General features: G+C 31.7%; 1 protein-coding gene across 4 annotated transcripts in view; it reads left to right on the plus strand.

The window, feature by feature from the left end:
- Positions 1 to 7,403: 7,403 nt before the first annotated feature.
- Positions 7,404 to 22,354, plus strand: part of LOC132738907 (protein SpAN-like) — a 32,215-nt gene continuing 17,264 nt past the window's right edge. For 3 of the 4 annotated variants that reach the window (XM_060726517.1, XM_060726516.1, XM_060726518.1), the window contains exons 1-6: positions 17,403 to 17,538; positions 18,635 to 18,823; positions 19,540 to 19,688; positions 20,199 to 20,369; positions 20,778 to 21,083; positions 21,625 to 21,698. In XM_060726517.1, coding sequence (XP_060582500.1) covers positions 18,711 to 18,823; positions 19,540 to 19,688; positions 20,199 to 20,369; positions 20,778 to 21,083; positions 21,625 to 21,698 — 813 coding nt within the window. In that variant the 5' untranslated portion in view covers positions 17,403 to 17,538; positions 18,635 to 18,710. Of the gene's footprint in view, positions 7,481 to 7,954; positions 8,041 to 8,619; positions 8,744 to 9,215; positions 9,283 to 10,684; positions 10,886 to 13,993; positions 14,128 to 14,458; positions 14,572 to 15,143; positions 15,354 to 16,021; positions 16,152 to 17,320; positions 17,539 to 18,634; positions 18,824 to 19,539; positions 19,689 to 20,198; positions 20,370 to 20,777; positions 21,084 to 21,624; positions 21,699 to 22,354 lie in introns of those variants that run through there. The other variant, XM_060726519.1, reaches the window with a different exon arrangement.

The raw sequence follows: 22,354 nt of genomic DNA on the forward strand, positions 1-22,354 counted from the left end.
ACAAAACTGTCATTGAAAATATGTAACTTGCTATTTTAGCCTTTTTATTTTTTTACTCAACCTCTTTCTAATACATATAATTACTGAGTCCGAAACCAGCGAAACCACACACAACGCTGATTTTAGTATAGACCATTGTTTAATGACCAATTATTCTTTTATATTTTTGCTTCATCAGCGGAAATCGCAAAATAAATCGGCTTATGGTTTGAAGTGGCGTAATGATTGACACAAAGAGCACTTGATGATTTGTAACTGTTTCTCCAACATACATTTCTCTCGTATTTAGTTCACACGAACACTATTCCGAAATAGAGGTCACAAGTAAAACAAACGTCAACGACCACTTGAGTTTATTCTTACACACCGAAGTCTCTTGTGAGAACCTAAAATGTGTCAAGTACTTTGACTTTATTTAAGGCCAAATGGAAATGTTTCTTTGTTTTACACTCAAATACAAAACTGTTTCGGTGAAATAGAAATTAAATCAAGTACCTACGAATATTGTTGATATGAATACGGCCGCTTTCAACCAATTATAGATATTCATTCAAATGGATTTGTTTTGAATTTCACACTGGTAATTACACTTAAAACAATATGACGGAATCATTAACAGAGTTGTCTTAATTGAAAATGGTCAACAAATGTTTTATAATTTCTAATGAATGAGAATTACAAATCGTTTAAAGGGATATTCAGGCAAAATAATAACAAAAATATTTAAATGATCTAATGTACTCAAATCACTTTAAAATGACTTTTCTTGAAGTTTCAGTATGAATTTCTGTTTAAATTCTATATATTTTGGGTTTGAAACGTAAAAATATCTATATATTTTGAACAAAATTATGACGCCAACAGAATCACCAACTAGTTTTTAAACAAATCAGGTGACTTAAACAAACCCTTGAAGTTACAACAACAGATATTGTGGATATTGTATGATTGAAACAAGCCTAAGTCATTCATTTCACATGTTCTTTAACGTTTCCAGAGTTCACATTGACAACTATTGTGAAATGCTAGCGCTCTAACCTGATCCACGCGGGTCAAGTTAGGAAACCACCATTTTATTCTTTATATGGAGAAAAGTTTTGTTCCTTTGACTGTCAAAAGTATTCATTTTGAGGGCATATACAGAATAATGGATGAAAAATTCAAAACTAAGAAATGAAAATTTTGCCTGTATCTCCCTTTAAATGACCACACTGTTATTTATTATTTTTTCTTGTGAATACTATAACTCACAATTTTATTTTATGTTTAAACCTTTGGTACTATCTCGTTTTATGAACCATTTCTTTCTTCGTAAGAAAGGTAAAATTAATATGGGGAATATGTTCTTTCCCCGAGAATCATCTATTTGGCAATGTTAAGGGAACATGTTAAAATACCAATAATTTATATGTTCTGAGCAGGTAACAATTATCAATTTTTATTAAATGCCACTTTGCAATCAAAATGTTGAAAGTTTGGTGATAATTCTTAAGAAGGTACAAATGTACGAAGAAAATACATTGACATCGTTGCAAAAAAAATGACTGTATATTCGCCGATAAAAGGCGTAAAACCAGTGTAATGACCGAGAACCATTTAAGAAAAAAAGCATATTTTCCTGCGTTACCTTGAAGCACTATTCACGTACATCGGCGTTACCTCATAAAAAGGCTTGAATCACATTGTATCAGCTTATTTTTAATTTTCTTTGTTACCAGAAGTTATGTAGATGTCACTTGTCTACCAAATATCGAAATTATATGGTATGAATACGGAAATTTATTGCACAAATCTGCGTTACATTTTGCACGAATCGTGCGTTATTTTCACTTTCCGGCGTTACGGGGTAAACACGGTGATTTAGGCGATAACACAAACGTGATAATTTGCAATAACTATGTTATGTCTCTTTGGGACAATTATCATTAAGTTGGACGAATATCAACATCTAACCTTAAGTAGGATAACCGGTCTGACGCTACCTTAAATGACTCTTCTTATTAAGTGCATTGTAAACAATTAAATAAGGTGTATGCATTTATTTAAAAGAAAATAAACATAGTGTAGCATTGTTACAATTTCTCAAAGAAAATACCGAACAACGGACATTCGAATTATAAAATAGTGATGTCTTAATAATGTATATTATACAATAGAGAAAATATTAATCCCTAAAGAAAGCCCAACACGTCAAAATTGAAAATGTTGCAGACTCGGTTTGATTGAGCCTGTTCATGGACGGTACTGTCAATTGCACCGGCTTAAGCAGAATTTAACATTTAAACATGAAATGTCAAAATTTTGAATTAAAACACATCCGCAGATGTATTCATATAATATATTATAAAACCATGAAATACAACTTTACGTTAAGGACCAAAAGGAAACGAATAGTTATATAAACATATATAAACCAGCTTGACCGTAAAGTAGGAATGTGTGTCTTAAAACACAAACACATTTTGGCTGTTAGTTATTTTTTCCTCGACATCAAGTATTGTTTAGAAACTTAGCTTAGCATTTTGCAGCTTGGAGTGTGAAATAAATTTTTCTTGCTACCCTAACATCGACATCCACTCATTAGCAAGAATAAATTTGGCTGGAAACCGTTCAAAGAAACAATTTCAGAGCTTTTGTGCTATAGTTACTAGGAAAGAGTAAAATAGAGAAAATTAGAATCCCTAAAGAAAGCAAAACACGTCAAAATTGAAAATGTTGCAGGCTCGGTTCCAACGAGCCTGATCATGGACGGTACTGTCAAGTGCAAACTACCGTGCACGCCCCCTAGCATCAGCTTAAGCAGAATTCAACATTTACACATGAAATGGTAAACTTTTGAATTTAGAAACATCCGCAGATGTTCATACGGTGGTTATCATGGAACCTGTGTTTCTTTTAAACAATTAATTAAACGTTACAAAATTCATGCCCTATCTATAGAAATAAAACTATATTTGTTTCTGAGAGACAGTGTGGTTTTCATGAATGAAAACGTATTTAAGCACTTTATTACAAGTGGCTTCATAATATTGACATTGAACAACATTATTTAAAATAATGATATAACGTATTGACAAATATCAATTAGAATAAGCACAGGACGTCTTTTGCCCCCTTCCTTTTTTACATTTAAATTATTATAATAACTTAAAAAAACACCACCAAAGGAAATTTTGTACGAACAAAATTAAATCATGCATTCTGTTCTAGAAGGATTACAACAGTATAAATTCTTAAAACATTTTCTATAAAGACCTGCACAACCCAAAACCTTTCATCTCCATAGCCAAATACATGAAACAAGTTTATTAACCCAAGAAAAAATTTAGATTCACAGGCAGTCCCAAGAGATGTGTTTAAATCATATCAGTAATTGGATTGTTAAATATTTATATTAACAAATGAATATTCATTTTCTTTAAGTTTGTAAGTATGTTATTCAAAGAACGGATAATGAAAACAAAGGGAATGAAGGTAAGTATAAATATGTAAATTATGAAACAAAATAAAACTTGCGTCTGTCATTTTTCACTGGCTGTAAAATCACTGGTTGTTATCTAAAATAGAGAAAATAAGAATCTCAAAAGAAAGCCCAAAACGGCAAAATTGCAAATGATGAAGGCTCGGTTTGATTGAGCCTGTTCATGGACGGCACTGTCATGTGCCAACTTCAGCCCTTGCCCCTTAGCACCGGCTGAAGCATAATTCAACATTTAAACATGAAATGGTAAAATTATAAATTTAGAAACATCCGCAGATATTTTATACGCCGGTTATTATGGGACCTTCAATAATACACGTATGTGTCATTCCATGAAAAGCGTTTTTTGGTCCTCAAATAATAGAAAGCGTGTGCCTAAAACGAAATAAACACTGAGCGGAACTAAACAAAATTGAATTTTGAAAGAGGATCAGAGGTTATGTAGCATTATATCGTATATAAGACGTCAAAGACAAAGTTAAAATGCAGACAACTTATCTGAAGGGTGATTCGGCATTATTCCAAAAGGATTAATAGAACCAGCCAACTAGAAATGCCGAATAGTTAAAACTAAAAATACCACAAGACAGCAGTAATGTCGTGCTGGACGATCTTTCAGTATCGGAAATATAGCATCACTGATTGATTGTATGAGGCGACTTTTACAGCTTCCACACGGCACACACAACGCTGATTTTGGAGATGAAATAGAAAAAATACGAACCCCTAAAGAAAACACAAAACGGCAAAATTGAAAATGTTGCAGGCTCGGTTTGATTGAGCCTGTTCATGGACGGTACAGTTAAGTGCAAACTGTTAACTAAAGTTATAATATCCGTTGGACGCCATATGCAACAGGATCACTTTCGGTGCACTTCAATATTATTACTGTCCGAGCCCTTCGGCTCAAGTATTTTAATAGATTCACAATTTTCATGTTTATTGTTGCATCCTGCTTAAGCAGGTGCTCTGTGTGTTCTTTAGGGTTTCTTGATTTTGGTCCATTTTAATTTCTTTTCATTGGATAGAGATATGTCATTCTAAAACTCATACTAAGTAACAAATTACTCAATCATTTGACCTGTCCGGCATATAACTGAATCGCCAATAAATAGAAGATATTTTTCGTTTGAGTTGTTATTATGATTATCATTATATACAGAGAAGTAAATGTGATATTTAATTGCTTTAAGGCATTGAAATAGCGTTTTTGTTTTGACTTTTTTTTTGAACGTTGAACGAAATGTATTAGTGTTCGGACCCAAACTCCTCACAGTGATTACCTTTCTTGGCAGAATTGTAATCACTGTCTTCACAGACGTCACATGATGATAATGGTCACATGACATTACGTCGATATTTAAATGTAAATATCGACCGTTACATAGAAAATCTAACGTCATTTTTCTCTGTCGGTTTTATTTTTACGTTCGTTATAATTTATAAGAAAAATTATCAATAGTATACAAAAAATGAAAAATAAATTCAAAAGCTAAAATACATTTTATATCAAAATATTGATAAAAATGTTTGTGATGGCAGAGATCTCTGTACTGATAAGGGGAAATCACTGCGCAGGAGATTGGTTCGGACAAATAAAAAAAGTTTTTTTTCTAATTTATGAGATTTTTCAAACAAAATGGCGACGTCAAAGTGTCAAAGGGATGAATAAGAACGACGAGTGCATATATCACGTCCTTTGTTTATGTAAGTGAAATTTCCGATAGTGTTAGAATTATTATTTAATCTAAAGGTCTTATTTTGATTAGTGAGAATGAAATGTATAACTGAAAAACTGACCGTCAGAATATGAATTTTCACTCCGCACACTTTCATATTAAATATTGCATATTTATTTACAACAAATATGATTTGACTGATATAGCACCAAATATAAAAAATTCCCTATATTACAAAAAGCGTTTAGAAATAGTCGGGTTAAATACAAAGTGTAGTTGACCATAACACACATTTCTAAAATATCTTTTTCACAGAATAAAGACTTAAAAGTTTTTCCAACAAAAAATGCAAATTACATTTTAGTAAATAGCTTAAAAATAAAGATCCATGTAATAGTGCTGTCAATACTTCCAATCGATGTTAAAATGAAATATAAACCAAAAGAGAAATCTCCATTTGAAAACTGTAAGATAAGACCGGCAGATTTGTCTCCCTTATGAAAACTATTAAAATATAAGTACTGCGAAAGTTATCTCCCATACACCACTCTTGAAAAGAATGACCCTATTACATATATACGATCAAAAAATGACAAAAACTTTAGGACTCGAATAGAAAATATGACAAACTTATGTGCTTCAGGCAATTTTGCACGTTAAATCTTTTGATAATAAGTGTTATGAGTGCTTTAACATACTACTTACTCAAAACAGCTTGAGTTAAACACATAAAAACAGGAAAGCCCTTGTGAAAACACTTAAATATAAAATAAGTCATTGTGCATAAAGATATATTTAGCGTTATTTGAAAGAAACAAAATGTCCAACAATAAATATTGAGCTTAATTATAAAAGATGTGTTTCATGCGGATATATTTAATTCTGGTAAGTAAAAGATATCAGTTGATGGATAATTGTCTTGATCATTTTTTTAAGATTGATGTGGAAATATAAACAATACGTTATAACTGCAAATTAATGCAAAAAAGTCAAAGTGTAGTATTATCGTTATTTTTTCAACCCATATTGTGTTTAGTATATCGAACACAATGATAGCAGACATAGTGTATAAATTAACATTTTAAGGCACGTAGTGACTTTAAACCGCATACATTTGAACTTGTTTAGAAAGGGCATAAATATTGTAATGTTAAAATGAAGATATTAGAAAAATGTTAGATGTTTTTACTTTCACAAAGTAACGATAAAGGTTAAAAATTGTCATAAAATGATAGCAAAGTAGTATTTGGATTTCTTTGCAAAATACAAGTTCAGTACAACGGTCCTTTTGTACAAAACAACAACAAATGATGGTTCCTTTAAACGGCAAAAGAGTAACATTTATAAGATACAATAAATTACACCAAAATAAAAATGGTTTTTGAGAAATAAGTAAAGGCATATCTTAATCATAATGGGCATTTAAATAATTACTGATGTGTGAATGTATTTATTCTTCAACACATCCTACAAAATATTAATCAATATTCAAGATTGACGAATTTAATACAAACATGCTGTTTTTTTAATATTCTAGCCATGCATTGCCCTCTTAGACGCATTATTTCCGCAGCTTCTGCAGCGTAAACTTGACGGTTTTTAAAGAAGAATTTTATGGGGAGAAAAACTACACCAGCTTAAAAACAATTGCAGGATATCAATTCAGGAGAAAGAGAAAAGAAATCAAACTCTAATCTAAATCATTTGACTCGCTAAATGCATGCCAAATTTCATATTATATTATTATTGAAGGTAATTGTTGCAATTTGGAGCCAAGGTGCAAATGGAGATATTTCAATTGACCAAATACTGGCTGAAAATAATGATAATAATGGTATGTTACTTAAAACAATATCACCGAAATGTATAAGAATGATTCATAAGTATAAAAATTTTAAATGAAAATAATAACTTTATTGTTTTTGTTTTTTTTCATATATTGTCAGTCCGACAAATAATAAATGATACCATTTGTACATTTAAAATTGACTAGCATTTAAATACCACACAATGTGGAAACATTATTATTATTAATTGATGACTTATATCAATTATTTGATAACGAAAATCAGTCAAAAACGTTTAGAACAATGAGAAGATTTAAATTGAAATAAAATAGTTGACAGAAGTTTTAACTACAAAAGAAACAGAATAATGTAGCGATTATTCATTCGTGCATTTACATAATTGTGCTATGAATATGAATTTTAATTGACAGTGCTTCAACTTTTTGATACATTTTAGAGAATGTTGATGACAGAGAATTTACTTTGATGGAGCTTGATATGATTGTAGATAAAAGGGACATGACGGCTTCAAGGTAAGACTGTGAAATTTATTTTAACAGTTTATTCATGCAATTATCTAATTAAAATGTTATTGCCTTATTGATAGGAAAATATAAAACCTTCCTGCGTTAAACAACAATTAAATCGGAGTTTTGAGAAGAATGCCAAAATAAATGATGGAATGTTGTCAAATTTTGTGTATGCGGAAAGTAGCAAATAATCGTTGCTTAAGTTACGTGTAAATGATAATTAAGTTTTAATGTGTATACAAATACATTTTCCTGTATAATTGTGAAATATATGGCTATAATCTTACAGCAAGTACAAAGATGGCATTTACATCGAAAATATACGACGATGTCTTTGTGTTGGTGACAGTTATGCATGGCCAGCCATAGAAATCTATGTAATGAATAATAAAAAAATAAAAAAAACTTCAACAAGATAATGTATCAAATGTATATCCTTAACTAATTTTAATCTTTATATCATTATTGAACATCTAGACCGGAACGTTACCGTGCAATTATTGACAAAGACGAAACAAAACGTTGGCAGAGAAATATTCCATTTGAAATTGGCGATGGTATTGGTAGGTTCTCTGTGATAAGTGATCTTTAACTATTTATTAAACATGTATTAAAGAATAAGTTTTTTCAATATATCAAACAAAGGAATTTTCAGAATAACAATTTGAAGATAACCATAATTTGATTATGTTGTTGTTTCTTTTTCGTTGTTTTTAATGTTGTTGTTTTGCATCATTTATCGTTTCAAAAGTGTCTATTTTGTTCAAGGACTTTAAGCAGCACATGCTTTTTAAGAACACAACTTTCCATAAACAGAATACTAAAAAGAATACTTAGAGTTGTTTGAATATAATTTAAGATTTTTTTTTCGCCACCCCTGTATGTCATTTACGTGACTTTCAAAGAGCTAAATGAGCAATGATGTACCTATTCACCCTTTGAGTTATCCAGTGATACATTTGTAAATGGAAAACGAGTATTGCAAATATAATTGTATCGAGCTGATATCATCATGAATTTTAGCCTTATTCGTACCATTGTAAAATTCAAGTCAGACAATTGTGTTCCAATATATCTAGGTTGTCTTAATCATTACTATTTATAAAGGTGTGAAGTGTGTGTTCTTAAATTTTCCATTTCAGATGACCTTCAGGAACTTACCATTCGACGGGCGATACCTATGTGGGAAAAGTACTCATGCCTTAACTTCTATAATGACAAGCAGGTGTACAACAGATTAGTGTTCAAACGTGGATACGATAACTAGTAATATAAATTTAGTTTTTTATTTGATATGTTTGGACTAGTTTTGTGGGTCATGTAATACAGCTACTTCAATCATACATGTATGTTGAGTACTTTCTTTACCAGTTTTTATTTGATTGATCAGACTTGATCAATGTAATAAACAGTTGCATTTTCGCTTGCATTTTTAAAGTATATTCTTTTTTCTGCTATCTAATAATCAATTGATTTTATATGCTTAAATATGTTGTGTCGAGTCTTTTACGTAAAAATAATATGAAATGTATCAATTGAAATATTGTTTGTTTTATTAACCGCTGAACATAAAAATTTATAAAACTGATGCCTTGTTATTGAAATCTTGTTCATTAGAACCATCTTCTCACGTGAGCCATTAAGGACCGTCATGGGTATCTTGTTTTATATATGCATGTCGATAACTGACATTGTACAGTAATAAAATTACTTTTATCTAAATATATTTAAATTGTAGTTGTGCGTCAGAAGTTGGGATGAAACAAGGACCTCAGATAGTTTACCTTGGGAAAAACTGTTTTACGGTATTTCGTAACTTATCTTACAATGATATATGTAATAGTAAAACAAAACCATTGTTTAAGACTTCAAAAATGCAAGTTTTCAATGATCATATACTTAAGCAATAATGTTTGTTTAAGTTTTAATCTTATCATATAAGATTGTTTTATATCATACATGTTAATGCTTGTAAAATTTAATGATTTAAAAAAATGAATTGATTTTCCCTATAATATTTGATATCGAACACATCTAACTTAGTACTATGGAATGCTGCGCGAAGTACATATTGATCTACTTTATCAAATCAAACAGTGACCAGATCAGGTTTCAGATTAATCAAGAAATATAATTAAGTCGTGTCAATTGCAACATTGAAACACTGTACTGATACAAAGTAAAGACCATTAAAGCATCCCGAAAATATTTTGTCATTATTGTTAATTTTACGTCATTTCAAAATACTTATCTGCACATGAATGGTGTCAATGTAACCGTCAATGTTCAATTTATTTACCATGAATGAAGACTTCCAAACAATTTTAAGGTCACTTTGATTAATTATGTTTTATATATAGACATGAGCCTTTTTAAATGCATTTGGTTCCTATGTAAAGCAGTTGTTTTCGATCTTAAAACCATAAATTTCAATGAGAGTGATATTTTATAGCTGATACAATCTCTCCCCAACCCGCTCATTTCAACAATATTCATCAGATGTTTGTAACCTATTCGTCACTATAACAAAAGGTCAGGACAAACTATCTAACTGATAAAAGCCACATAGTGAGTTTAGCATTTTATAGCGCAAACTGCGAAGCATAGTTTTGCAATATGTTTTGATTTTTGTATAATTTATTATCGTTTCCCAGAAAAAAAACATGCATGGTAAGAAAGTGAAGTTCAGAAATATTTTGTAACAGCATTTATCAGCTCCAACCTCCCAACAGATGCAAATACTTTATTTCTGCTATCTTGGATTTGGAATTTAAGGATATAAAATTATACTTTGGTAATGGTTTAACATTAATGAGATGTATGACAGTCATACTTTTGATAAAACGTAGCGAAGCGTGTGAGAAAACAGATTCTTATGAGAGAACATTTATGAACTCTTCAATGTTTTTATTTATGTGCAAAGAAGTGTCAGCAACAAACTTTTGAGCGTTCTTTTGGTTACGGATAATTTAAAATTTGTTAAATATGCAAAACAGTTTGATGCATAAATAAAAACGAACCAAAACGTTGATGCACTTGTTGATGCAAACGTTGATGTTACTAGCACTCTCGATATTTAAGTTCAAGCCAGGTGCAATATTTGTTTTTATCTTTCATTTTTAAGAAAATTGTTATATTCTGGAATGTTCAACGATAAACAATATATAGTCCGTGCTAATGATATACAATTTTATGATTTCCTTTCAGCCAGAAATAGTTGTTCATGAGATAGGACATGCACTGGGATTCTACCATGAGCATAATCGTTGGGATAGGGATAATTACATTAAAATACACTATGAAAATATTGAACCCGGACAAAATAAATCTTTTGTTCAAGAGAAACCAGAAAATGCAGATTTCGACCATGATTATGATTATTTGAGTATTATGCACTACGGACAGTATGTAAGTGTTTTAGTTTCTTGTAATTTATTCTTTACGATTGAATCAGAAATAATAGATTTATCAAATGTGCATGTGACGTTTGCGTGCTTAGGTGACGTCAATTTACAGTTTTGAATGAAGATATAACTATGACATATAAAAAGTACCATATGAACTTTCAATATTCCGTAATTCAAAGAATATAAGACATGTATACATCAATATGAAAAAAAACATCACACTTCTAGCTGTGTAGAAAACCGTCGTAAACAGTTATCCTTACGATTGATATTTCGGTTTGTAAAGGTAGCTAGTGTAAGATTCTTACAGTCAACCCGAGAACTGGGAAGACACCCCGAGGAACAACCGAGGGGTAATATGCTAATTCATATCCACTTTCACCCTTACAATCATGTGTTACACTTGTTTATTGAATGATCATAATATTGCTGCAATCTCATTGATCCAAACAGTAGTCAACGGATTTTTTTATAGAATCATATTCACTGGCTGAAGTGGATTTTCCAAGTATAAAAAAGATTGAGATTCATATTCAATGACCATATATCGTAGACTCTTGATAACGCGTGCTTATTAAAAATAATTGTTGTGTTTTATTCTGTAAGATTTTATTCTCGATTAAAATATCATTACTTTACAATTATAGTTAAAAGTTACACCGGAATGATGAGTATAAACTTGAAATACTTTTGCATGCGCAGCATTTGCGTAGTTGTTGAACGCCTTGACCGGGCGTTGTTTTTCCGCGCTTCAACGAAGCAGGCAAAAGTTGTACATGTAAAAAGTTGTACTTTATGTGTGTGTTTTTTTTTTAAACTTATCGCCTATTCTTATAATAAAACAATTATTGACTAGTGTGCCATTGAATATGATGGTGAAATTCACCGGCAGAAAGTCATATTGTCATTTGCCAGTGAATATCCCATCATGTTGAATGGCACACTAGTCAATAATTGTATAATATGTTATTCCATAGATGTCATGTGTGAGGTAATAATTTGTTTCTATCGATGGATTTTGTTTGCATATATGACGAATACAAAATATGATATATCAACTATACAAAATCTTTTTGTCTGAAGAATGTTTATTATCCCCTACATAAAGGTGGCGGGGGATATGGAAATAGTCTCTGTCCGTCCTTCCGTCTGACATTTTTGTCCGGAGCATATCTCAAAAAGTATTTAAGGTATCAACTTAAAACTTCATAGGAGTGCAGTGCACAAAAATGATAACTCAACCCTGCATATTTTTTTCAGTTATTTGTTATTTTTGAAACATAATTTTTATCCAGAGCATATATCAAAAGCCTTTCAGATATCAACATGGAACTTCATGTGTGGATAGAACTTAATTAGGAGGTGTACATTGCGCAAGAGTGATTACTTTACCTGCATAATTTTTTAGTTATTTCCCTTTGTTATTTTTTCATACATCATTTTTCACCTGAGTGAAGCATAGCTCAAAAATTCGTTTTGAGATGTCAACATGAAAATTCATAGGGGGAGAGAAACTCTGTGCGCAAGAATGATAATCTATCCTTTTATTATTTTTGAGTTATTGCTCTTTATTATTTTTCATTTTGTCAAGAGCTTATCTCAAAAACTGTTAGAGGTATCAACTTCAAACTTTATAGAGAGATAGAGTGCAGCACACAAGAATGATAACCTACCCAGCATTATTTTTCTGTTATTGCCCTTTGTTATTTTCAGCCATCAACATTCATTTAGGTTTCAAATCTGTAATCACTTCAGCCATCAGTTTTCATGATCAAGAGACCTCTTAAAATTGAATCATTCTGGTCTACTGCATATACAGTGAAAGTTGAGAAAACCGGACGCTGAGAAAATCGGAACTCTCTAAATACCGGACGAATAATTCAGTCCCAAATTTTTCCTTCTTTAAAGTATTGTATTAAACATTGACAATACCGGAATCTGTAAAAACCGAATATCGGACGGTTGATAGGGGACTACAAAGTGAAATATATAGATAATTACCCTGACAATACCGGACGACGAAGGTGTGAATAATCTTGTGTACTTATCAATTGGTTGTGCCTTATACGCCAACTGAGCGGTAACGGAACACTGATTATCTGATTTGTTTATTATGTCTCTTTTCACAGTTTGATATATTGTTAGGTATAGATGTTACCGTTTTATATAAATGCCAAAATGCACGAGGAATTGATCAGTTAAAATCAGTATGAATAAAAAACAGAGTATTTTTATACTGCGTTGCTTTATGTATATTCATTTCCCAAAATGACAACGCAACGGAAACGACATTTATCGGCGTTAAGTTCTATTCCATGGCCGAAAAGAATTCGACGAGAGCTGTCTATAAATAACAAATTTAAATTAATTAAAGACAGTGAAACTTTGCCGATACCTACTTTAAAAATCTTTATCTGACAAATATGGTATCGACAATATTTACAATTGGGGCATTATTATAAACAAAGTGAACTATGTTCGTTAAATCATTATCCATTACCCAAACGGACTTTATCGTTGCGAGGAAACTATTGTTTGTTTAAATCTAAATTTTTATTGTATTTATTTGCAATAATGGGACAAAAACAATTATATATAGGATCCTGAACAGCTGAAGGGGACATTCAGAAAACCGGACCGCTGAGAAAACCGGACAAAACACTCGGTCCGAAAGCCGTCCGGTTTTCTCAACTTTCACTGTACATTCTTCCAATGAGCAAACACATTCGGCGGGGATGGCCATGTTAACATATTTCTTGTTGATTTGATATTTGAGTTTCGTTTATTCATTTTGGTTCTGTTGTACAAGTCCAAGTACATACATTATTGTTATAATATTATATTGATACACCTAATATACAAGCATCATTTTATTGCAGTAACGGGTAAACTCTTTATAAAATATTATAAAAGAGTTTACCCGTTACTGCAATAATATGCCGATATGTATTATATAGAATAATGAAGTTATTCATGTGATCATAAAGGATTATCTTTGTTATCTTGTGTTTCAGTCTAACTATGACTATTTCTAAGACAAACATTTACAAGATGATGTAATTGGTTTGCGTATGTTTTTTTAATTAATTGTCTTACCATTTTGTTTCAGTTTTTCTCAAAGAATAAAACAAGAAAACTTATCACAATAGAGACGACAGATCCTAAATTTCAATCTAGAATAGGAATAGTCAAGCATCCGAGTTTCCAAGATTATAAAACTTTGAATGCTATGTATAAATGTGAAGTTAAGTATGTGTGGTTACGGCTGAATAAAATGTTATATGCAGTGTTGTTTACTTACATTAAAGTATTTTAGCATTCTACGTCCAAAGGTGTGTAAAAACGTCAACTAATTATATATGATCTACGCATGAATTTATTTCAATTTTAACTACTAAATATAATGCAACATATACTTATGAAAAATTATTTGATATTGATAAACTGATTGAATACGAATTCTGTTTTAGTCGCCATTTTGAGGTCGGCACTAGACACCATATCTTGTTTAAACCAGACAAACTGCCGCAATTGTAATAGCGTTGTAATCGTTAAATAACTTTTTTTTGTCTATAGATATTTGTGCCAAAGTTGAATGTCCTAAAGATGGGTTCCTCGGAAAGCATTGCCAATGTTACTGCAAAGGAAATCCTGATGACACACCTGTTAAACCTTGTTTTGAGAAAGGTATTATATCATAATGCATTCAAAATAGAAATCATATCAATGCTTTTGAAGTATTGCTGTCCCTGATATGATATTTTTGTCAATTTTAACTTAGGGTGCTTTCGAAATTTGTTATCAAAAAGTTATCAAGAAGCAAGTGGACACAAACATTATTCCAAATGGATACAAAATGATTCTGAACGATTCTTAAGCAAATACGAAATGCACATAAACTGTTAAATACACAACGCAATATAATGTTTTATTATATTTTATTTCAAAACTGTTAAAAAATCATACTAATATTCAGTTTCATAACGCAACATAATGATAGGTTCGTGACAATTTTTAACATAAAAATTATATACAAATTGTACCTTTACTGTTTAATACGCAATTTTATTTCTTGGTTTGCTTGTTGTTTTGTGTTTTAATAAAGACTTGTATAATAAAACATAATATAATATATAATAAAGACTGGACAATGTATACCGTCCATGAACATGCTCAATCAAACCGAGCCTGCACCACATTTGTAATTTTGCTGTGTAGGGCTTTCTTAAGGGATTCTTATTTACTCTATTTTATTTCAGAAGAGTGTCCAAAACCATCAATCAATAAATATTTATTTGATGTGTGGAACAAGGAAAACACAAGCACAATCAATATGACCCGTACATCGTTTCCTGACAAGACAGTTTTAAATCTTTTATCAACCAATTGGAATTGTCCATTAGCATCTCAGTTAAGATGTGAAGGGAATACATGGATAACAACAATTTCAGAATGTCCAACTGTACTTGGTAAACTTATTTTTATGTATGAAAATCATTTCCTTCTTAACGTCAAACAGTAAAATTGTCTTCCTTTATTATTTTGACATATTCCTACTCGCACATTGCAAAGAAGGTTTATCTCCGCAGAAAACAATAATCATCTCTCATGAGGCTAATCAATATACAAATTGGACAAGAGATGACGTTCAATGCTAAATGCAGCAGTAAAAACATGCCCAATTTAATTCGATTGTTCTTATAAAAAAACAATTGTAACCACTTGGAAATTAAGTAGGTGTTTTGCTAAAAGCTTATATCTAATAAAATGAGTGTAGTTATATAGTGTAAAAGCTGTCACATCATTTAGGCTGACATTGATTAAAAATATTTGTAACTGGTTAAGAAATGTGATTGAGTATGTACATGAAGGATAATGAAAATTGCAACATCCATCACAGCCCCCTTGATCTTAATATTCAGCACTAAAAGTAATGAAATCTATGATACCGAAGATCCATAAAATAAAACAACACTGGAATGGAGCATTTGTTAAGCTGCCACACGCCAGGTGACACCTGCTATTGTGTGGTATAAATAGTATAAATTATCTATTTTTAATAGATAATCAAATATTTGCATACAATTGTACATCACATTGAACTTGTTAAATCGTTAAAGCTGTGATCCAATTTTAGATATCGAGAGGACTGATGGAAATGAAGGTGTTGTTGAAGTTATTTTAAATGAGGTCTATCGTGGTTATATCTGTGATGACGATTGGGATGATAATGATGCAACTGTTGCTTGTAAAATGCTCGGATATACGTAAGTAAACTGATTGATATGTTCCAAGTAAGCACCCAAACATATTGTGGCTAATTTGTACCATTCGCGTTTTCGCCGTGCGACCCGGCAAATCGACAAGTCGAGAATTGACAGATTTAAAAAATAAAACAGCGTGGTGCGGAACAAAAAGAAACTTATTAGCGGGGTCGCGGGGAGAATTTAATAAATAAAACGTCGCCCGCGGGGGAGCGGAGCGAGATTTAAGAACTGAAACGGCGGGGGCGCGGAGCGGAAACACCCTTACTAGCAGGGGCGCGGGGCGGAGTTAATCAAATAAAACTTTGCCCGCGCCCGGCTTATAAGCGTGTTTCCACTTCGCACCTCCACTATTTTAACTTGTTAATTCTCGACTATTCCATGGCGCACACACGAGGCGAAACTATGAATAGCACAAATCAGCAATATGTTTGCAGAGACATCCCAAGATGTCGCCCAGCCATTGGTATACGCCCATAACTGACAAGTTTTGTATGTTGAAACTGTTTTATCGCAATTTAATTTAAATCAGCAAAAATATATTATTTTCGTGTTTTTCCCTCTTGTGTGCCCTTTCTGTTAAAAATGTAAACCCCTCAGACAATGAACAAATAAAAGCTAATACTGTCGTAAACTATATTTCAGCTATAAGTCTTTTGTGTGCGAGTCTTCAGTGTGCGAGTCTCCAGTGTGGGAATGTTGTTGTTCACTTGTTTTTGCTTTGGCCAAACAAATTTAATAAATTAATGAAATAAAATAGAAATAGGTTGATTTTCAGACTAATGTTATTAACTCGCATTAAGTTTTTCACAGGTAATAATTCTTTTTGTGGATAAACACATAACCATTTTCATTTTTCCGGTCATTTCTAAATCTATGATTTTTGCTATTGGAAATATGTTATCCCTGTCCTATTTCAACCTATGATAGCGCCATTTTATAAGGGGAAATGGGAACATTTAAATTACAACGTTTAGGTTTAAAATATAGTGATGTTCATATATGGGAAATAATTAACAGCCTATGGATTATATAATAGGGAAATCATGTTACAATAACGGGAATTAGTCTTTACAATTAATTAGCCTGATTACGAAAGACCAATTTTGTGTGAAGTTTCAGTTCTAAAACAAAACTAAAATCCGTTTTTTACCTTTTACACTTTTTACCAGGAAAGGTTTGGCTTACTTTCCAAAGCCTAAAGAGGTTAACGATTCTTTACCTATTCTTCTGGACAACGTGCGATGTCGTGGCGAAGAACTTTCTCTTGCTGATTGCAAACATAATGGGTGGGGTAATCATAACTGTTTATATTCTGAAGTGGTATCATTGAAATGCTTCGACGATTCATTTACCAACCATATAAATTCAACGACGAACATAACTTGCGGTAAGAAAACACATTCATTGGACCTTCTGTGAATAATTATCCGTTTTTCACTTTTATAAAATATAAGTTTCCATTTTACAGTTGTAACATTCAGTTTGTTAAGCGGGAATTTATTCCACAATTATTTGATTACCGTCGGATAAATTAGTTTTAGTGTAAACATATTGTATAATCAATTTGACTGATTGAAGGACGAATTTAAAGTTTTGTACACGTTTTGCACTAGTAATATGTACGAAAGAGGAATACCTTTAAATATTTCGGATATTTGTACGGCAACCTGTTTACCAAACTTCAACAACTTCATGTATGTTTACAAACTAAGACTCATTAGCGTGTGCGTGCCAATGCCTATGTATGATCCTTATGAGGTTTCTGACAGTCTTAGCGGGGTTCGCGACCAGCTCTTGAATCAAAATGGCCTATAGCTCCTAGATACCGATATGTTGCACCTTGTTAGCTGCAGTTCATTCCATATGTGCTTAATTGTAATTTCGGTCGAGTGATCGAACTTGCCAGTAAAAGCGCTCGATTTCCGCCCACGACAAGTACTTGTCTCACAGTGTCCTATGGGCGCAGGTTGGTTATGACTAGAATATAACAATTCTTGAATTCACGGCTATTGGGCTTTACGTAATGTCACAGTATGCAACGAAAAACGAAATCCATTAGTTATAATACTTTAATTATAAAATGTATTAACATTTGTTCATTTTTCAAATGTCTAGACTTGTACATATGCCATTGTGACTGCAACTTTTTTGGGCCATAGTGATCTGTAAACACATTTCTTGTTATAAAATATAATATGTTGTAAGACATGTAAGACATGAAACTAAATATTTTTCTGTTTCGTTTTTTAAAATATATATAATATCTAAATCTGAATATATGATTACAAGAGCAGGAAAGCTCTTCAAATATTGTTCTTTTATGTTTTAATGACTAACAATCGGGTTTTTTATTTGTTATTAGCCGCGCCTGATGCAAAGGGTCTATGCCTGGGAAACTGCTATTTGTAATTTGCTGTTTTATATAATGATTTTTTTTTTCTACTCGGAGAAGTAAATTTTTCTTTCGTGATTATTAACTTTAGGTAAAATTAAATTGCATAATTCCAAGAGAAAGAAACGACAAGTAAGGGTAACTGGTGGCTTGGAGACAGTAAGGGTATGCATCCATGGCAAGTAAATATTCAACGAAGAAAGAAACGAAGATGGATTCATTGGTGTGGTGGTACAATTATCAATAACGAGTGGATATTGAGTGCTGCACATTGTTTTGAGTATATCTTTTATGCAAACATTAATGATGATTATTCATTTAATGGCATTCTTTTATCTTGGTGAACATTATCATCTTCGGCTGAATAATACTATCAGATGTTACTCAATGTTAGTTAGCTAAATTTATTTACTTTTATCTCCACTGAGGTTTAAAAGCCTAAAAACATAACATTTGAACTTCTTACATAAATGAGCTGGGGCACTTTAAACAGAAATATATGCAAAGCTAGTTAAGAAATATACTTTGAAATAAATGGAAAATTGTATTTTTATGCTTTCCTTAGCCCGATTTGGGTGAAAAGCGTTTAAACGCTTTTCATTTTGGGGCCATTTTTTACAATTTGAATAATAATTCTGAAAAAATGAAATGCGCGAATGATCTGAAATTTGCACAAAGATTAGTGGTCCAAAATAACATCAAATGGTACATTTATCTGGGAAAAATATTTTTGTCCCATCATGTCAAAAAACCTCAGTGGAGTCCCTTTAAATTAAAGTCTTTTTTTTTTTTTTTTGCTATATTTTCAAAACATTTGACTACATACTTTTGACAAAGATATTGACCAATTTCTTGTAAGGATTATCTAGACAAATGCTAGCATTGTCTTATTATTACATAAACATCAGATTAATATAAAACGTTGCATTTTAGATATCAAAGGAAAAAGCAATACGCGCTGTAAGTAATGAGTTATGTTTAACATTTTTGTTTTAGTGATTTCGTACGATCATACGATGGTTTGAGTGCTAAATTAAATATTAAGGACATACGGGTTATTGTTGGAGACCATGATCTAACGAAACATGATGAATATGAAAAAAAGCTTGACGTCGAATATATTGTGAAACACTGGAATTACATTGGTATGTATTTATATGGTATCAATAAGACATATCATTTTTATCTTCTTCTAGACAAAAAAGTTTTTCTTTTAAGCATGTTAAAGAAATCAATTGACATACACACTGATATAACAGTGGTCTTTATTTGTGTATTTATTGTTTATCTAGTATGTGAAGCAAGCAAGAGCATAGCATGCATTTTTTTTGATATTTGATATTTGATATTGATACACAGTTTACCAAACTTCATTCATGAACAAGCAAACACGTTTTTAATGAAAGTCAGTTTATTGTAAGAGTTTGATCGGTAAAATGTTATTAGAAAAAGCTTTAAATCACTTCAAGGATGGTTATTTTATTAAAACAATTTTAGATTATAGAAATGCCTGAAATGGATAGTGTATTCTCTTATATATGTTTTCTAAATTGCAAATATGTAGAGACTCTTCACATCAGCTTGACATCCAATATTTTAAACAGACTTAAATTTTTGCTGAAAATATTTATAAAATTTCAAAAAATTCATTGCAGATTTCAAACGAATATACAATAACAACGATATAGCATTGCTTAAAGTAAAATCAACAGGTGGCATAACATTCAATGACTATATACAGCCAGCTTGTTTGCCAGAAGATTTGACTCTGCTTTTATCTGAAACAAAATGCGAAGTGTCTGGCTGGGGAAAGACAAATTTCCTTGGTATTTATTTATTTTGTATTCTTGATATTGTTATGTAAAGTATTATGTTGTTAGGGATATCAATCATTATTGTAGCATCGTGTTCAGCGCATTAGCTATAAATTAAAAGACAGAATGTATGAAAATATCAAGAGCGAGTAGGTATATGACTATAATAAACTTGAATTAGTTTTATATTTTTGTAGTTTTTAAGTACATAAAATGGGTCTTTTAACACGTTTAAATGTTGAATTCTGCTTAAGCCGGTGCTAGGGGGCGTGGACGGTAACTTGCACTTTCCAGTACCGTCCATGAACAGGCTCAATCAAACCGAGCCTGCAACATTTTCAATTTTGCCGTGTTGGGCTTTCTTTAGGGATTCTGTGTTTATCTATTTTAACTTCAACAATAAAAATATTTTTGTCACAGGTGAAATATCAGACAAATTAAAGGTAGCTGAGGTACCGATCATACCAAATCACGTTTGTCAAAGTAACTACCAACAATATTCCATTGATTTTGAAAAAGTGATATGTGCCGGTGATACCACAGCTGATACATGCCAAGGGGACTCTGGAGGACCTCTCATTTGTGAAATCAACGGTCTTAGTACAGTTATAGGAATAACATCATGGGGTAAAGGGTGTGGTCAAGAGGAATCTCCTGGTGTCTACACAAAAGTATCAGAATATATCAGATGGATAAATGATCAAATTACCAACCACCAATTAGAAGGTTTGTGCAATATTTATATTTTCAAACACAATTCAAATTTACGTTTTGATCGTGTTGTATTCATTGTGGTCTTTATATAATCTTTTTAATCTGCAATTTAATCTTTTGACAGGCTTTTGTCGGTAAGAATTATGTATCTAGTTAAATTGCAATTCGAGGTTTATTTGTGTACATAAATAAATTGCAAAGTTAACTGCAATGTAATAAGTGTTGTTGCGTAATTTCATTAATAAAAAGTACATGTTTAATAAACTTGTTGCAAAATATAGAGTTGTCGTATACAAGACTTAGTTTTTATCTCCTCATATATGACTTTGTTTTCATTTTCAATAAGATATTTAAGGTTTATTATTAATTATTGAATAAAGCTTCTTGACTATTCTTCCCGTACCTTACATAATGTGATACTATAAATCATTGAATGGGTCTGAAAGAGCATATTCCCATACAACATAATGACGATAAAAGTAAACTATGTTTAGAAATATAAGTCGCATTTATACTCTCAGTTATGTCAATAACTATAATATAAACTAACTAGGTTGCATCCTATCTGATGACCAACGCTTCATGTACATGGATATGAATGGAGTAGAAATAAAACCCGGAGAACGAGTAAGTAATATGGCATGTAGACATAATGTTCGTTACGTAACATGACATTATTTGAGGACAAAGTTAACATTTTATACGCCCGAAATTTCTGCGTTTATTGTTATGCACCTGTTTGTCCGCCCGCCCGTCGTCTGGTAGCAGGTTTTCGTGTCCGGTCTGTATCTTGTGAACCGCTGATAGGATATTAAAACCACTAGGCAGCATACTCACCATAATGAAAAAATGTGCGGAGCGTAGGTTTGACATTTCTCAGACAAAGGTCAAGGTCACAGTCATTTTGTATCGATTTTAAGATTTTGTGTAAGTTTGACTTTGCTCAGGTTTAGGTAAAGGTCAAACTTAGGCATTTTGTATCAATATTAAAATTGTGTGTCCGCTCTTTTGAACCGATAGAAAGAAATTATTTTAAGGCAGAAATATTACTTATATTGAGATGGTTTGCATACCTTAAGTTCGGACTTCCTAAGATCAACATTGGCCCGTCCAGGGGATTAATTAATAAGTACAACATTTTGTGTCCGCTCTGTTTCTTTAAAACCGATAGTAGGAAATTAAATCTATTGGTTACTGAGATGATGTGCAGAGCGCGGTTTTGCACTATCTCGGACCAAGGTCAAGGTCACACTGACTCATTCAAAACCCTTATAATATAAGTG

The sequence above is a fragment of the Ruditapes philippinarum genome, unplaced genomic scaffold, assembly GCF_026571515.1.
Source record: "Ruditapes philippinarum isolate M1 unplaced genomic scaffold, ASM2657151v2 ctg1910_1_1_1_1, whole genome shotgun sequence".
NCBI classification, from domain to species: Eukaryota; Metazoa; Mollusca; class Bivalvia; order Venerida; family Veneridae; genus Ruditapes; species Ruditapes philippinarum.